Source organism: Chiroxiphia lanceolata, chromosome 3 (assembly GCF_009829145.1).
Source record: "Chiroxiphia lanceolata isolate bChiLan1 chromosome 3, bChiLan1.pri, whole genome shotgun sequence".
Classification (NCBI taxonomy): domain Eukaryota; kingdom Metazoa; phylum Chordata; class Aves; order Passeriformes; family Pipridae; genus Chiroxiphia; species Chiroxiphia lanceolata.
This window is the reverse complement of record NC_045639.1, coordinates 20,348,759-20,365,642: the sequence shown is the minus strand read 5'-3', so window position 1 is coordinate 20,365,642 and position 16,884 is coordinate 20,348,759. Positions and strand designations below refer to the sequence as shown.

General features: G+C 39.9%; 2 protein-coding genes across 3 annotated transcripts in view; one reads left to right on the top strand and one right to left on the bottom strand.

The window, feature by feature from the left end:
* The window catches only part of GPATCH2 (G-patch domain containing 2), a 124,400-nt gene extending 108,647 nt beyond the window's left edge, over positions 1-15,753 (bottom strand). The window contains exons 1-3 of the mRNA XM_032683511.1: positions 15,422-15,753; positions 5,782-6,495; positions 496-557 (exon numbers count right to left, since the gene is read on the bottom strand). Of these exons, the coding sequence (XP_032539402.1) occupies positions 496-557; positions 5,782-6,495; positions 15,422-15,477 (832 nt within the window). The 5' untranslated portion in view covers positions 15,478-15,753. The remainder of the gene's footprint in view (positions 1-495; positions 558-5,781; positions 6,496-15,421) is intronic.
* Positions 15,754-15,840: 87 nt separating this feature from the next.
* SPATA17 (spermatogenesis associated 17) overlaps positions 15,841-16,884 on the top strand; it is an 87,503-nt gene continuing 86,459 nt past the window's right edge. For both annotated transcript variants that reach the window (XM_032683513.1, XM_032683512.1), the window contains exon 1: positions 15,841-15,973. In XM_032683513.1, coding sequence (XP_032539404.1) covers positions 15,867-15,973 — 107 coding nt within the window. In that variant the 5' untranslated portion in view covers positions 15,841-15,866. The remainder of the gene's footprint in view (positions 15,974-16,884) is intronic.

Below are 16,884 nucleotides of genomic sequence, written 5' to 3'. Positions count from 1 at the left end.
CATCCGTCTTCTAGTCTAAATCTTAGACTGCTGAAAAAGTAGTTTGCTTGAAACTATTTTTCAAGCAAACTACTGAATGAAAAAGAAGTATAAAATCCTGCAATTCTGCCATATCAATTTGGAGGAAAAGAAAGAAAAAAAGCCACCTCAGAAATAGTATGATAAGCAGTACTACAGAGTCCTGTCAGATTATTGGAGGAACTGAGGAATTAAAACTTAGCATAGATGGATTTTTAGGGAGATGTTTAAGTTTTAAGTAAGTATATCATATTACAGAGACTACTGCTCAAGACAGCTTTTGACTGAGTCAGGCATTCAGGTCACCCTTTGATAACACGAAAAAAAAGCAAAACAGAAAACAAGCTATACTTCAACTCATTAAAACAGTAATAGCAACTGAAATATAGTAATTAACCTATGAAATAACTTGTAACGCTTACAGAATTTCAACTGATGTGGTTTGAGGGGTGGAGAAGGGAAAGATTGTTTCAATACCTTGTCTTCCCTCATCATTGGTAAACAAACCAGCATCACTGCTGCTCAGACTGCTGGATTCACTGCAATAAGAGAGAGAAAGAAACAGATCAAAAGAACAATTGATCTTTCAGTCGTAAAATTTTAAGGAGACAAGGCTGTGCTCAGATTGAACTTAAGCCCAGCAGAGATCGGAGAGAAAATAGGATGATTTTTTTTAATCAAACTGCAAATATCCTGGTTCCATTAACTACAAAGCGTATTATTTTTGGCACATAAAACCATGGGAATCTAATGGTACCCTGACAGTAAGCCAGATGTGACTGCAACGAGGTGCTGACACAATTGATGCATTTTATTATCTGCTTCCATCAAATGCTCACTGCTCCCTTCTTATGCTGTGCAATTCAGCTTGATCCTGGAACACCACTGCTCAATAAAATAGGAAAAGTCTCAATCAAAGGCAGACTAACCCTTCCTTCAGCACATGAAATATAAGAGTCTGAAAATGGAATTACCTTTCTGAACATCATTTGCAAATATTCTGGAAAAGACACTGCTTAAGGTTTCATGACATACTACTCTGACAAAATGAAAAAAGTTTATAACAAAGGTAGCCAATTAAATCAAAATAAAGGTCACCCTGAAGAAAATAAGTATGAGCCATGATCATAATATTAACAAAACAAAGCAAGGTGTAGTCTACTTTTCCATGACTTCCAGCATGGTCTTAAAATTAGAATATGTGTTTACAACATCAGGTATGCACATACATCTCTAAATTCAAAGACATGTATTTAGTTCTTTGCTGTATACACATTGTTACAAACAATATTCCACATCTCTAAACAGTAAAACAGACTGGACTTTTAATAACACAGATCACAGTTTGTTGAGTTTCACATGAAAAGATTTTTATGTAAACCTTTTATTTTGTTTTTTATCAAGAGAGTAGCTCTTTTAAACAAATAATATTCTTATCAAAATTTAATCACATTTTACTCACATTGAGATCTAGAAGAATTTGAAAAAAAACCCCAAATACTTCTGTTCAGCACACAAATTCAAGTACATGCTATAAGTGGTATGGCTAACCTTGATGTTTCATACAAGCTACTCACAAGAACTTTAGGTCTGTTTACCTTCCTACACTTAACTCATATTACAATATGCATGCAGTCCTACACTTGAAAGTCAACTGGTTCCAATTATTTTTAGCTACTTTCTAATGGTAAATTATTTTTATTTCTAAACAACTAGAACACCTCAGAAAATTATTGCCTTTTAAATTCTAATGTCTCAAAAGATAAGCCTCCTTTTTTTAAAGCTTGTAATATGAATTATATAAAATTAGTCTCATTTGTGTTTAATTATAAGCATATATTTGGTCTTTTCCTCTCTCTCTGGGAGGCATCCCAACAGGATTTGAAACACAATATGGTAGCAGGAGACACAAAGCAGTGATTATTTTTTAAAACACATATATATTATATAGACATAGTTCTGTGTTTGAAGATTAAGTTGTCCTAATCTTGGCTATACCTTAGGTTTACCCATATTGCATAAGCAATACTTATACTCTTTTTTAAACAAAATATAATCAGAACAGACTTAAGCACTTGCACAATTGCCCTATGCAGAGGAAAGATGACACACATGCAATGAGAATGGAACCACCTTTCATGAGGGAGACCCAAACTTGAACTTTCTAATGTTGTGAATCCTTGTAACTCCCTTCAAGCAAGCATCCCATCCTCACTTTAATTATAACAGATGGCTTTACTATCCTTAGATTTCATTGTGCACAATTTTACATCATACATCTACAAGAAAAAACATTCCTTTTTCACAGATTTTTCTTGTCCACTTACTGTTTAATTGTACTTTTTAAAATGAAAGTTCATAAATCCTTTCAACCCTGATATTTCAGCCATTTTCCTACCAAAACTTCCAATTTTGAGAACAGTCTCCTTCCTTTTTTTAAATAAGATATTTTAATTGTGCAATAGTTCTTACTGAAGGACTAATCAGTGCATGAAAACATAACCACTTGAAAATAAATTAAAAAGAAAGAATTAAAAAAAAAGGTTCAGAAAAAAAAACCCTCAAACTAACACTGTCATATCCATGGCAGCTACAGCTTTCACCCTCCTCAGGCCACAGTCACACAGGGCAAGGATTACAGTCAAGATAATTGCTACATGGCAGTCATTTCACTAAATAAATTCAAAACCTCTGGAATTAATACATTAATATCTAAGTAACATGAAAGCTGTTATGATGGAATTTATTTTCAGTTTTAATATCATTTTGCACTTTACACTGCTAATTCCTTTGCTTTGTAATGAGAATTCCGCTCCCAGCATGACTTCCATGGAAAAAAAAAAGCCACAGACTCCTTTTAGTCCTATAAAATAGTCTATGCAAGCAAAAACTTGGAAGGAACAGCTATGCTATCCAAAAAGCTTTCACAGCTTTATTTCTACACTTGTGGAAACAAAGAGGAAATGACTGTCATTTGCAGTTACTATTTACAAACAAGTTGTCTGGTACCTTGGCTTTATAGCAGACGTGGGCTTTGTCCTGTTCCCAGGAACTGCCCAGCTGCTGTGCTCCCACTGACCCCAGGCTGGTGGGTGGCTGTCTCTGAGTTTCACTGCTGCCTCTTTTCCAAAAGGGGCAATTGAGATTTCTCCTCTCTTTAGTCGCTCTAAACACAAACAAGTGCCAAAGCTTGCAGGGATTAAATATCACCCGGAACACCACACACTGCTGAATTTGGCTGAAACTGGCCAAAAGCTAAGCACCCAGGATATGTGAGGATGAGCAAAGGACAGGCTCTGATCACAAAAATCTAATTCTCAGTGCTTAAAAAAAATATCACAGGAATTCATCTCTAGGATCATTTAGATGCTGACATTTTAAGAGTTCGAAGATTCCTACTACTGCTCCTGAATCCTGCACTTAAAACCTTGTTATTGCTGTGTTTGGCTTTTGAACACTCACACAGACATAAAAGACTGCAAAAGAAGTGTCACTTAGCATTTTTAATGTGCACTTCAAATACGTATGTTATGTTATTTTCAAGTAATGTCATGTGTACACGTGTATACACTGAAAATTTCTCATCAATTTTAGAACCAAGCAATTTAAATTCATCTGGTTTTTTTAAAAACAAAAAAAAATTCTAAAAAAAATTTACCTTTTTTAAAAAAAAAAATTATTGAACTATATTATTGCACACATTATTGAGAACAAAACTAGAGCAGCTTTGTGTACTTTTTATTCTTCCTCTTCTAGCAAGCGTTGCTGAAGTGCAAATCTTATCCAAGATCCTTTGTTAGCTCTCTGTATCTTGTGCAATCCCATGCTCCCTTTTAAAACTTCAGCTTGCACTTTCAGAACATAGTCTTCTTAAGAGAGTTTGCTGGTTCTTTCCAGTTCTTCTGTCTAAATGATCTCAGACAATAAAGGCACTACTGTATTTAAGTAAAGTTAGATTAAAACGAGTTAAAATTATGCACATACAAAATATTCGGATACAGTATCACCTGAGAGGCTTAGATATGGTGGATTTCTAATCACATTACGAAATGTAACTTTTTTAATTCAGTAATTTCCAAACTTACTGGTCCAGATGACCACTGGAAGAAATTCCATCAAACAACAGACCATCACTCAACCACGTGCACAAGCAGAAAACAGTAGGAGGACGAGAATGGTTTTAAAGACCATTTACTGGGGCCATATACATGCATTTGAAGTATGATTTGAGAAACTGCATCATTCAGGGTAACAAAACATAAAGCATTTCGAAGAGGAAGATCAACTTTAAAAACAATAACATCTCTTTTGTGAAAAAAGATATTCAGTCTGACCTGAGAGCTGCTCAGTTTTTGAGATCCTTATTGATCACTCTCCTCTCCACCCAAAAATTAGCTTACAGAATTTGTGATCTGAATAACTGTTATCCTTGTAGCATAACAGAAGATCTATAAATAAAAAAGTGACAAGACTATGGACACATGATAAATTATGCAGTGGTTCCAAGCTTGAAGAAAATTTTTAAACACCTGTCTTTAGGTACCAAACTTGGAGTAACAGAATGCCAGTATCATCAAAGAAGAGAGTTTGCTAAAGGTTTCCTGACAACACACACTTCTGTGTTGCACGGATGAGTTCTGCTCCAGTCATTAAGATGCTGGGAACAATGTTTAAGGCTTGGGATTAATTCAGCTTTTTCAGCTGCTTATTGTTCACAGGTGAGGGACAAAGCTACTATGTAATAAAAAGACTTGGGACTTTTCTGTCAATAACTGGAGTTAGTCACTTATCAACACTGTTTTTATTACAGCAACCAATCTGTCTGCTCTGGTCAAAACCCCTGGATACTCTCTGTATCTCAGTTCTACCTGTCCAGTAAGGAAAAGTCTTAACAGTTCAGAGATAAAATGTCTACCAAAAAGAATAGGAACACTAGTGCTGTCAAGCAATTGATTAAAATTATATCTTCTAATGTGTGTCTTTCTTGTTGACACTTCTGCATTCAGAACCAGGCACATGGAATAAACATAATCAAGCTTACCAAGCCCTGCAGTTAACATCCCTTGTGTATGGTGGAAAAATGACTTACACCTTACTGTGTTGTCAAAATAGTACTTTGGAAACAATTACCATTGTAGTATGACTGCTGTCTGGAATGGATGGATGAGGTGTACTGCCAAAGGGTCATCGTTCCTCCATTTTTCTAATGGTAAGCTCAGGTGTTTCTGAACTGTAAATTGGTTTTTGCATTTCGTAAATGATGTATATCCTTGGCAACCTGCAGACTTTTTATGCCCATACCACATAAGAACATACTGTCTAAATGGTGACTCTAAACACTGACAACCTTTCTGACAAATAGAGATAACAATCAGAGCACCAATGTCTAGAAATTGGAAAATCACTTAATTCTTGTCTGAGAACTGTCGAACAGTTGAAATATCCAGAAAAGAACACATTAATCATATGTATACTTTGTCATTCTTAATCTTGAAGCAATTAGAATGTATTATTTCAAGAAACTATTTTCTTGGTTATTTCTCTGCCCCATGACTATTTTATGCTGAATTCCTTAACTTGAGCAACTCATATATATTAAAAATAGTACGTAAAAAATTAAGAATAATTTATTAAAACAGATACTATTGATGCTAGAATTTTAACTCTGGAATTAAGAAAAAATCCAAAGACTCCCAATACAAGCAACTGTAATAAAAGCAAATATTATCCAAAGTTTCTTTAAAAAGAAAAAGAAAGAATAACCTGTCACTCATGTTCTCATCTGAGCCTTTTTGTTCCTCATATTCCATTTTGTCCTTATTTGCTTGGTTCACTTCTTCATTTTCTATAACAACTCCTTCATCCAAGATTTCTGGTCCTTGACGAGCTGCAGATACTTTTCTTTTTTTCACTTTGCTCTTGGAAAACTCTTGGTGCTGGTATGATTTATTGTTATTGTCCATTTCTTGATCTCTGCTGTTATCCTGCTGCTGAGTTATTGTCAGTGCATTAGAGACTTCTGATGGTAGATCTATTGCCATCCGTTTTACCTTTCTTCTCCTGCGCAAAGTTCTGTTTCCCAAACTGTCAACAGCCAAATCTGGTTCATGCCACAGAGGTCTTTTGCCTCTAATGTTATTTAAGTTTGAGGAAGGCCTACGTTTAGCAACCAACAACTGGTCATCAGAGTCACTGTGGTCTTTCTTATTAGCATGATTCTCCCTGTAGTCTTTGTTTGATTCCTCTAAACTGGAATCGGAACCTTCACTTAAGCAGTGACCAGTCTCCCAGGGATGATGGGTGGTAAATGAACGTCTTTTCCGTCCCCTCCTTTTCCTTGCCTGTCGCTTTAGAAGACAAGACACACTTCTAGAATGATCTCCAGTATCAGCAAAACCTCCTCTGGCTTGCTCTGAACTTTCTTCCAGTGCTGAGACCAGATCATGAACCAGCTCCTCCATAGTCCTACTGAAATGCCTAAATATTTCAGGGAAAAGAAAATACACAAGAAAACAACAAATTAATCTGAAGTGTTAAGCATAAACTATAACAATTTTATTTGGCAAAATCATTTGGGTACTTTAGGTAAGGTAGTAAATGTCCATCCTATAAAGATTATTCCATTTCTTCCAGGAGACAAAAACTCACCAACCAGTTCTCTGCAATTTGCAACACATCAGCATACAGTCCTTTTAAAAGGTATCTTCTCAAACTTGGAAAGAAGAGGCAGGCAAGGTGTTTCCCCACTTGTTTCTGGCCTCACTATTATTGTTTGGTTTTAATTCACCTCATCACACTTTCATGATTTTCAGCGATTCCATGCGACAAGAGCATCAACAAAGACCATTCGCTCTAACTGCAGGTAAGGAGCATATTTTAAATTCATGAATGGGAAATGGAATATATCATATTCTTTCTTGATAGTACATTAAGGAGTCCTGTTTAAGAGTTGTCATTATTATAAAATATTTTTAAGGATAATTATCTCCTGATGCTGCCTAAATGCCAAAATGAAGTTAAGACAGCAACTCTGACAATATGACTTTGTTCTTAATTCTGTCTTTCCAAATGGCTGACTTCTGTTTGATTTAAAAAAAATACTGATTCAGTGAAGTTACATTAAATTGAGAGAATACTAGCTACAAATAATTCTAGAGTATTAAATGCAAAGTCTCCTACCACATGTAGGCACTTACATCCATAGAATCACGTGCTTGCATGAGGAAAAAAAATCCCTAAACACACACATTGTCTGATTAAGGCCTTATCCCTTTTGAATATTTTGCTCCTTCCACCTCAAATTTCACTAGCATTTAGCATGTGTTTAACTTCAGTAAGTTCACCCATGCATTACATGAACATAATCATGAAAAAAAAAACCATTAAATGATTGCTGCTGAACTCTAATCCTTCTCTGAAGGCTGTGAACCTTCTCTATAAACACACGACCAGACTCTCACATCGAAACATCAGAAGACCCCTTTTGCTGAGGTAAAGCAGAGAACATTGTTGATGCTCTCTACTACATTACACTGATATATATGGAAGATACTCAGAAAATTATGTAGAGGACATTTAAAAGCAAGACTTTTCACTTATTTTAAAGTGATGGTGGAATTAAAGTTTTCTCCCCATACCCAGTGGTGCTGTAGATTTGGAGAAAACCTTGACACATGGCTTCCCCCTGTCACTTACCACAAACTCCAATGTTAAAGGTACTTAATGGTGATGGTTGACTGGACAGTCATGACCACATGGTACAAAAATTTTAAATATTAATGGGAAAACCAAAGAACACGTTTACGAAGAAATCCAAGCTGCTCATGAAATATCTTACCTAAAGAAATCATATATTCTTCTTTTAAACGATTTTCAGACTTATTTTTAAACATTTCAATTGCAAGATCAATAAAAGCACAGAAAGTGGTAAAAGCACAAGCTTATTTTGAATTCTTGAAACTACTGTGTCACTTATTTCCCTCTTTTTCTGTCCTGCTGTAATCTCTAGTCATATTACTCCCTCCTTATTTTATGTTTTCTTTGGCTCTCAGTACAGCAGAGTTATCATATTGTCTTGTAAGTGGTGAGACAGCTCTGGAAGAATGCTACGCTTCTCCTTAATCTATTTGGTTCACAAGAATGAAAACATTCATAATCACACAAAATTACTTCTCAGAAGCAAAAGAAGCAACATAGGAGGAAAAGCATTCCAAACGAAGCAACAATTTTCTGAAAATTCAGAAAGAGAAAAGTGGAAAAGTGGAAGCCAATTAGTCTAGAAATTACTTTTAAATGTGTCAGCACAATGATGTAAAACTAATTCTTTCTTTGATTTTTCAAAGATTCAGCTACTGCAGAGGGTTTGGGGGGGGGGTGAGAGAGGTGTCTGGTTTTTGCTTAGGTTTTCTTGCTTGTGTGGTAGGAATACACACAGGATGCCTGAACATATCAGTCCTTGTTTCTCAGTAGCTATAACTGCAAAATGGGGAAGGCACTGGCCCCTTTAGCCTTACTATTAAACCCACAGGAAGAGATATATCCTCACCGGTGCTCATATCAGAAATGAGATACCATTAAGATTTAAGGGTCTTCCTAAGACTTTTGTACTAATACAACAGGAGCTGTAACACTCAAACAGACAAACTCCAGCACATTTGGGTTGAGACACTAATTCCCCTGCCTGCCCAGCCCTTCTGGCACAGACTTTTGCATTCACAGCTAACCGACAGAACTGGAGGTGCACCAAAAACTGAACCAGTAGGCTTAAACCTACATTTAGCTCCCAAAACGAACAGGTTTCTGCTAACCTGCCAGAATATGAACTAGCTTGCATGTTTCTTCCAGCCCATTCTGCCAGTGCCCCTGCAGCACAAAGCAAAAGGGAAAGACAGGGACACTAATGTCTTACACCATAGTTTATGATTAATTCCTTCAATTCAGCATCCCTAATCTGTATGGATAACTATATCACTAAAATCAATGTAGCTCCTAGTGCGGACATACCAATTTACTCCAGATAAGTAAGGTGGTAAAGTTGTCTTATTCCAAAAATACTTCAAGATCAAATACAATACATCCAGCTCTGATTTTTATACCTGAATTCTTGCCTTGAATTCTTGCCAAAATACTGTCAACACAGATTGTGCCAGATCAAAAGATGAAAGTCCAGAAGAGTGAACACCCTTAAGTGTTTTTGAAGTAAAGGGTTAACAAGATTCTTAAAAGGCCCTGAGCGGTAAAAGGACTTAATTTCCAGCAGCCTATGACTTTGAATATTATGCACTCCTGCAATTAATCTTTTCTACTGAATATCAAGTCTCTTCATTGCAACTCCTGAATTAAGATTTGTACAGGGCAGTGATCTTATTTACCCTAAAAATTGCAGTCATGGTTCAATGTATAATATAACTGTATCATGGCTGCATTACGTCTTAGGCAGATTGGACAAATCAATATTGTAATTATTTCAACATGTTTCCTTAGAAAGATTATGAAAATTACTTGATCAATTTGGGACAGCTCAAGCTCCTTTGCAACAGATTGAGAATACAATCACAAATCACTTCAGCTTTTTATTCACATCGCATTTTCAATATGCCAGTGGTCCATATTAAAATTCCTTCTCCTGAAAACTCAAAACATCTCTTTTGCTTCATTTTATTGTTGCTCTCATTTCTCCTGCTATAATTGAAGAATTAAAAAAAGGCAGCAGCAATCAGATAGAACAATTAATCTCAAACCTATCTTCAAAATTCAAGAGCATATTTCTATTATAGCATTATTTATCACACAAACTCAGTTTTGAAACTTTCTCCATAGTTCACAACCAGCTGTCAAGCTTGTATTCCAAACCTATGAAGCAATTTTAATCATCACTGCAGATGGTACTGTAACAAAAATATTTGCATTTGAAACAAGTTGAAAAATAACTATAAGAAGTATTAAAGACATTACCAGTGAGTATCAACCATATTCAGTAAGATAAGAAATTTCAAAGGTTGTAACAATGAATGTAGAACAACATAGTGAGGTACATAAAATATTAAGATGAGCCACAGTTTAGTATGACTCACATAAGGCTATAAAAATGCACTTACAGCAACAGCCCACAGCTAGCAATAAACTGTAATGTCCTCACTAGGAGAAGATTCTACTTTACTACAAGAAAATCTAGTTTGCCTACACTGACCTTTACATTTATCTGAAGCAATTTTAATGTAGTTCACCAAAGGCTGACTCTTTTCCTCTCAAACCCTTACCAAAACCGACCATATAAGTACTGTTTGCAGGAAACAGTGTTAACTGCTTTCACCTGCTCCAAAACAGACCACACAGCTTCTGTTCACTATTAATATTCAAACTGAAAATCCTCGGGGAAATAATGGGCACTTGCTTTTTCAGTGAAAATTAAGTATCATTTGTCTTCACCTCCCACCTAAAGCATGTAACAATGTAGAGCTTTGGCTGCTCGCAAAATATTTAACAAACAAACACTGATGGGAAAGTTAATTTAGTTGCACAGCTCTTAAGGAGAAGCATTATCTCTTACCAAACCAACAGCTGCATTTATATTTACTTTCTAGTTCTGTACCTTTTCCTGTTAAATAGATAAGGGGTTTCTTGCAGCTAAATTTATGCTGCATCCGTGCCTCATCAATTCCAAAAAAAACCATGAGTTTTGCTGTCTTCACAATCCAGCTTGATCACAAGCTAAAAGCACAAGAAAAATCAAAGAGTTCCTTGAACATCGGGATTATAAAACTCAAATTCTTATGATCTTTTCCCATATGGATTCTCTGATGTCTTGTAACACAGGTGTACTCACAATGTACCTTCATCTTCAGACAGCTACTAGTTTGAATCCCATTTCTCCACCTCAGAAACTATTTTCACAAAGCCTTAGACACATTAGTTTCGAGATCCCTGCTTTATTAATGAGTCTGACAGAAATTTGGATTGAACAGGTGCAAGTATTTGGGAGGTAGCAGAAAACGATAAATCTCACTGCCTTGCCTGAAGAATTTATGGATTCAAAAAAAAAGAACTATCATGCTCTTGGGACATATGAAGGGGGAAGCAAAATGAAGCAACACAGCTGAGTTAAAAAGCTAGCAAGAGACTATGGTAGATTAGGAAATAACTGATAAACCTATGTTCCGTAGAAGGCTCTTCTCTCAGGTAACAAATATCAGGACAAGAGGAAATGGCCTCAAGTTGCACCAGGGGAGGTTTAGATTAGATATTAAGGAAAAATTTCTTAACTGAAAGGATGATCAGGCATTGCCCAGGGAAGTGGTGGAACTGCCATACCTGAAAGTCTTCCAAAAAATGTGTGGATGTGGCACTTGGTATCATGGTTTAGTGGTGAACACGGCAGTGCTGAGTTAACAGTGGGACTTTATCTCAGAGGTCTTTTCCAAATTTAATGATTCTATGATCAGAAACTGAAGTTGTACCTAGACTATTTAAACTCACCTGTCATTAAAAAGTCATCTTTATGAGGAGGACAAAGCATCTGGTTCCACATCCACATCTATTTATGTCCTTAGGCACTGTCTGCTGGACAATCAGGTATGAAAAGCTCCACCCCTTCCACCCAGTATCAACCATTGCTACGGGGCACAGCAGCTTGTTACCAAGACTCCCTGCACTCTCCCACTTCTGAGGATCTGGCTTCCCCTAAAGTCTAAGAGCCAATGCACCGGCAACACATTCAAAGTAAATCTGACATGCAGACCAAAGAAACTTAATACAAATGTCATTTTCATACTATAAAATTTAAAAATGTGACTGTATCAGAACAGACACTTATAGAAATTAAACGGTTTTGAATTTTATATAAGATAATGTGAAGAGTTGTAAAAGCTGAGGACTCTCAAGACAAACCAGGATCATATACTGGAGCATATCTATATCTCAAAAGGGAAAACCAAACCCAAAATCCCAGGCTACTTTTCACCTTCGAGGTATGCCAACACTCCTTTGTTGCAGTCCATTATGTGTGTATATAAATCAGTTCCAGAAAATAACAAAGCATAGGAGGATTTTGAAAAAATTAAGATTTATGAAAGTCATTGTTCCTCAATTAAGACATAGTTAATACACTTGCTGGAAGTGTCTATGAACTTTTTCTCTATCATATATACAGCTCCCAGTAACTGCATACAATTACTACCGACATTTTATTCTCCAATCACACACTACACATGAATTCTTGGTACCAACTCTGCATTTGAGAAACTGCTTTAGACAATTGGAGTTTCCTTACATTTGTGCACCAGTACAGACTGGGGGTCGACCTGCTGGAAAACTGCTCCACAGAGTAGGATATAGGGGTCCTGGTAGATAACAAGCTGTCTGTGAGACAGCAGTGTGTCCTTGTGGACAAGGAGGCCAATGGTATCCTGGGGTGCATTAGGAAGAGCATTGCCAGCAGGTTGAGGGAAATGATCCCACCCCTCTACTCAGCCCTGCTGAGGCCACATCTGAGTGCTGTGTCCAGTTCTGGGCTCCTCAGGCAAGAGACAGAGATCCTGGAGAGGGTCCAGAGGAGGGCTACACAGATAATCAAGGGACTGGAACATACCTTATGAGGAAAGGCTGATGGAGCTGGGCCTGTTCAGCCTCGAGAAGAGACGGCTGAGAGGGAATCTCATCAATGTCTATAAGTATCTGAAGGAAGGGTGTCAAGAGGATGGAGCCAGGCTCTGCTCAGTGGTGCCAAGCAACAGGACAAGAGGTAAGGGGCAGAAACTGATGCACAGGAAGTTCCACCTGAACATGAGGAAGAACTTCTTTACTGTGGGAGTGACAGCACACTGGAACAGATTACCCAGGGACGTTGTGGAGTCTCCCTCATTGGGATATTCCAGAACTGCCTGGATGCAATCCTGTGCTGTGTGCTCTAGGATGACCCTACTCAAGTAGGGAGGTTGGACTGGATGACCCACTGTAGTCCCTTACAACCTGACCCATTCTGTGATTATGTGATTCTATTCCATACAATAAAAAGTATTTGAGCAATGATGGTATTTTATAACTGAGTATGCTGCTGATCCTCCTAAAAATTAGGGCCAGGCTAACTTGCAATAAGTATATCTGACTTTTCTACAACTGCTGCTTATCTAAGAAGACACAACAATAAATACTATCAGTCTACTTATATTTAACAGTGAAAAAGTGTTTAGTACAGAGCAGTGGCATACAGTCAGAAAGATGCTGACATGAACTACATTTAACAAGGCTCTAACACAAATGAATTGGTCAGCCAGAAATGAGATTTGGAGCAATTTATCATAAGAGGGAGCAATTCTTACAATCCCATTGCTGTCATTTACTGATATGCTTGCCCTTTTCAGAAGTATGAGTTCACTAATTAATTGTCAAGGTGCAGAATTACATGAACTGTCACATGGTGGTAATACACTACAGCACCATAGTCATTATCAGAGTGCCCAATAAGTATCCGAAATACAAACTATTCCTAAATTGCTACATGTGTTCACAATTTAAATGAAAAACATTCAGCTTCGGAGCAGCTTTACCATCCAAAGTGAACAGTTTTACCTTGTGGTTGTTCTGAATCTACTTAGCTCTTTAGGATCTCAATGCTGTTAAAAAAGTACAAGTTCTTAATTTTCTACATCAAGTATTAGACACTGAAAAAAGTATTTTCCTGCATCCCACTCAAATGGACTTCCTTTAATAGACAACTTCTGAAATAACTTATACATAGGAGAGCAGCTCTGAGGAGTAGACAGATTTTCAACAGACCTTCCTTAAGAACTGCTAAACTAAGAGTGCTATAGATAACATTTCGATATTTTTCTCTGTATTGAATTCCTCTGGGCAGTGTATTTGCACAAGCAAAATCACTACTGTCTGATGACAATTACAGAAGACTTCATGTTGCTGAAGACTATTACTTTATGTGGACACAAACCAGTAAAATTTAAAGATGAATGACAGGTATATTTAATGAAAAATTTCTCAGAGTACAGACACATGTTTGGAATGTTGTAGGCAATGTTTCTATTGTATGCAGCATTTCTACTCAAGTAAAAATACTTGTGCCACTGGAGTATACCTCGTTCTCTGAAACGTTCTGAATTACACCAACAGAAGTTATATTTACATCAGGCAAATTTGGATGCCTAGCAATACTGACAAGCTTCTTCTACCCAATACATTTATCAGAGCAAGTAAAATCCCTCTTTGAAAGTTTTCTCATTTAGAAAATTGTAAAGAAGCCATGACAATACCCACAGGAAAAAAACCAGATGGTATCGGCAAAAGTGGAGGACAAATGGAGTTTTCTATGCAAGAAAACACAGTGCAAAGCCTTTCCTTTCCTCTTCTTCCTCACCCCCAGAAAAGAAACAAAAAAAAAAAAAAAGATTAAAGAAAAACTATTTTAGATCTGAGAAATCTACCAGAAGCTATCTGTATATGTAATATAGCCTCTAAAAAAGCCTCAAGGACTCAAATTATTAAGAAAAAACCACAAAAAAATCCCACCACAATCCTCCTTGCTGACATTAATAAAAGTTAAACGAATGACAAGCTATATACACCAGTTGTTACTTAACATATCACAAGATATGTAACATTTCAGGAAGAAAACTAAAGGCTTCCCAGCTGTTTTTTTGGGACATCCTGTGTCTATCAAATCTCTCCACTACCAGTTTTTACACCTCCATGGTCTATTAACAATAGTGACTTTTTCTATTCTGTTACTTGGCTTCCCCTATTCACAGTGCTACAGTAAAAACAACATGGCCTTTTGCGGTCACTATGCTGGCACAAGGAATTACATAAAACAGTAAATCTGTGAACTTTATTGCAGGAGAACCGCCCACGCTTTCCCTGCTCGATGGCTACAGCAGCACTTGTTGATTCTTGGTTTGCAATAAAAAACCTCCAGAGCAGCAAACCTAAGTCCCTGGATGCTCAGCTGCACACGCTGCAAGGGCTTTAGGCCTTAGAGAGCCTACCGCTGTTAGAAAAACCCAAACACGCAGGGAAACCTAACTGAGCTCGGGACAAAAGTTTTGATTCATCGTTTGCCTGCCGTCCCTTTTCAGCAAGTCGTTGAAATTCCTCCCTTCGCCTATTGCTCGCTCATAAAGGCGTCGCGCCGCCGGGACGCGCCAGTGGCACCTCTCAGACCTCCGGCCGCGCATCCCCCGGGCCTGGCCGGGCACCATCACCACCATCACCACCATCCCCTCCTTCTTGTGCCAGCCGCAGCCCCGGGGAGGCCCGGCCAGGGCACCACCCGCCCCCACGTTTCCAAGCCCCACCTGTAGCGCGGAGACGCTGTTCCCGACCCGCTCCCGCCTCCAGCGGCCCCGCGGGCGGGCAGGGGGCGGCGGACACGTGTCCCCCCCGGGCCCGGGCTTACCAGCTCTTCCTCGCCGCCTGAGCTCGGGTCGGGGTAGGTTCAGCCACCCGGAACATGAACCCGGCACCTCGCCCGGCCGCTCCCCGGGGAGGCTGGCGCCGCTTCGCAGAGACTGTGCCGAGGGGAGGCGGGCGGGGGCCGGGGCCGGGCGGGCTCGGGCCGGGCGGGCGGGCGCGGGCGGCCGGCGCTGCTCCTCAGTCCCCCATGATGCGGGCCCGGAAGCGGCCGCGGCACCGGAGGAAGCCGGGCGCGACCACCTCGCCTCTTCCCAGCCCTCTCCCGGCCGCTACCCAGGGGCTCCGCGTTCCCTCCAGCACCCCCGTCTCAGCTCCGGTGCAGCCCCGCGCAACCCCCGCTGCCCCCGGAGCGGTGCCGGTCCCTGCCTGCGCGGCCGCCGGGGCAGCGCCACCCCCGCGCCCCAGCGCAGTGGGACGGTCCCGTTGCCATGGCGGCGGCGTCGGGAGGGCGGGAGGAGGGAGGGAGCATGGCCGCCCTGGCCCGGCTGCAGGAGAGGCTGTCGGAACTGCGAGAGGAGTATTTCCTTGCGAACAGGTACCCGGGCCGTGCCGGTGGTGGGGCGGGTCACACCTCCTCATGCTGGGCTGGGGCGGGCGGGCGACCCCCGCCTCTCCCCCGGCAACGCGATGGCGGCAGTCCCTCTGGAAATGGTCCAGTTCTGGGCTCCTCAGTACAAGAGAGACTTGGAGCTCCTGGAGAGGGTCCAGCGGAGGGCTACGAAGATCAAGGGACTGGAACATCTCTTACGAGGAAAGGCTGGAGGAGCTGGGCCTGTTCAGCCACGAGGAGACGAGTGAGAGGGGACCTCATCAATGTCTATAAGTATGTGAAGGGAGACTGTCGAGAATGGATCTAGGCTCTTCTTGGTGGTGCCAAGCAATAGGACAAGAAGCAACGAGCAGAAACCAATGCACAGGAAGTTCCACCTGAATATGAGGAAGAACTTCTTTACTATGGGAGTGGCAGCACGCTGGAACAGATTGATCAGAGAAGGTGCAGAGTCTCCCTGAATGAAGATATTCAAGAACCTTCTGGTCGCAATCCTGTGCCATGCGCTCTAGGATGAGCTTGCTTCAGCAGAGAGGTTGGACCAGATGACCCACTGCAGTCCCTTTCCAACCTTAACCATTCTGTGACTCTGTTTCACTTTAAAATCCCTCCCGAGAGCACCAGCTCACCTCCTTGGTCTCAAATACTACCAGTGCGATGTGAGGAGACCTGATGGCAGCAGCACAGCGTCTTTAAGGGGTCCATTTATACAATAAAAATACTTAATGTACCTCTCTTCCTCCGCCCACCCCCCCAACACCTCGCTAATTTTGAGGGGAAAGGAGCCTCTGGAGACTCCTAAAAGGCGTTGAGCCTGGCAATTTCAGCCCTCTCTCCCTGAGCCGACCCCTTTTCCCCAGTCACGCGCCAGGAGTCCCTAAATTAGATTGTGCAAC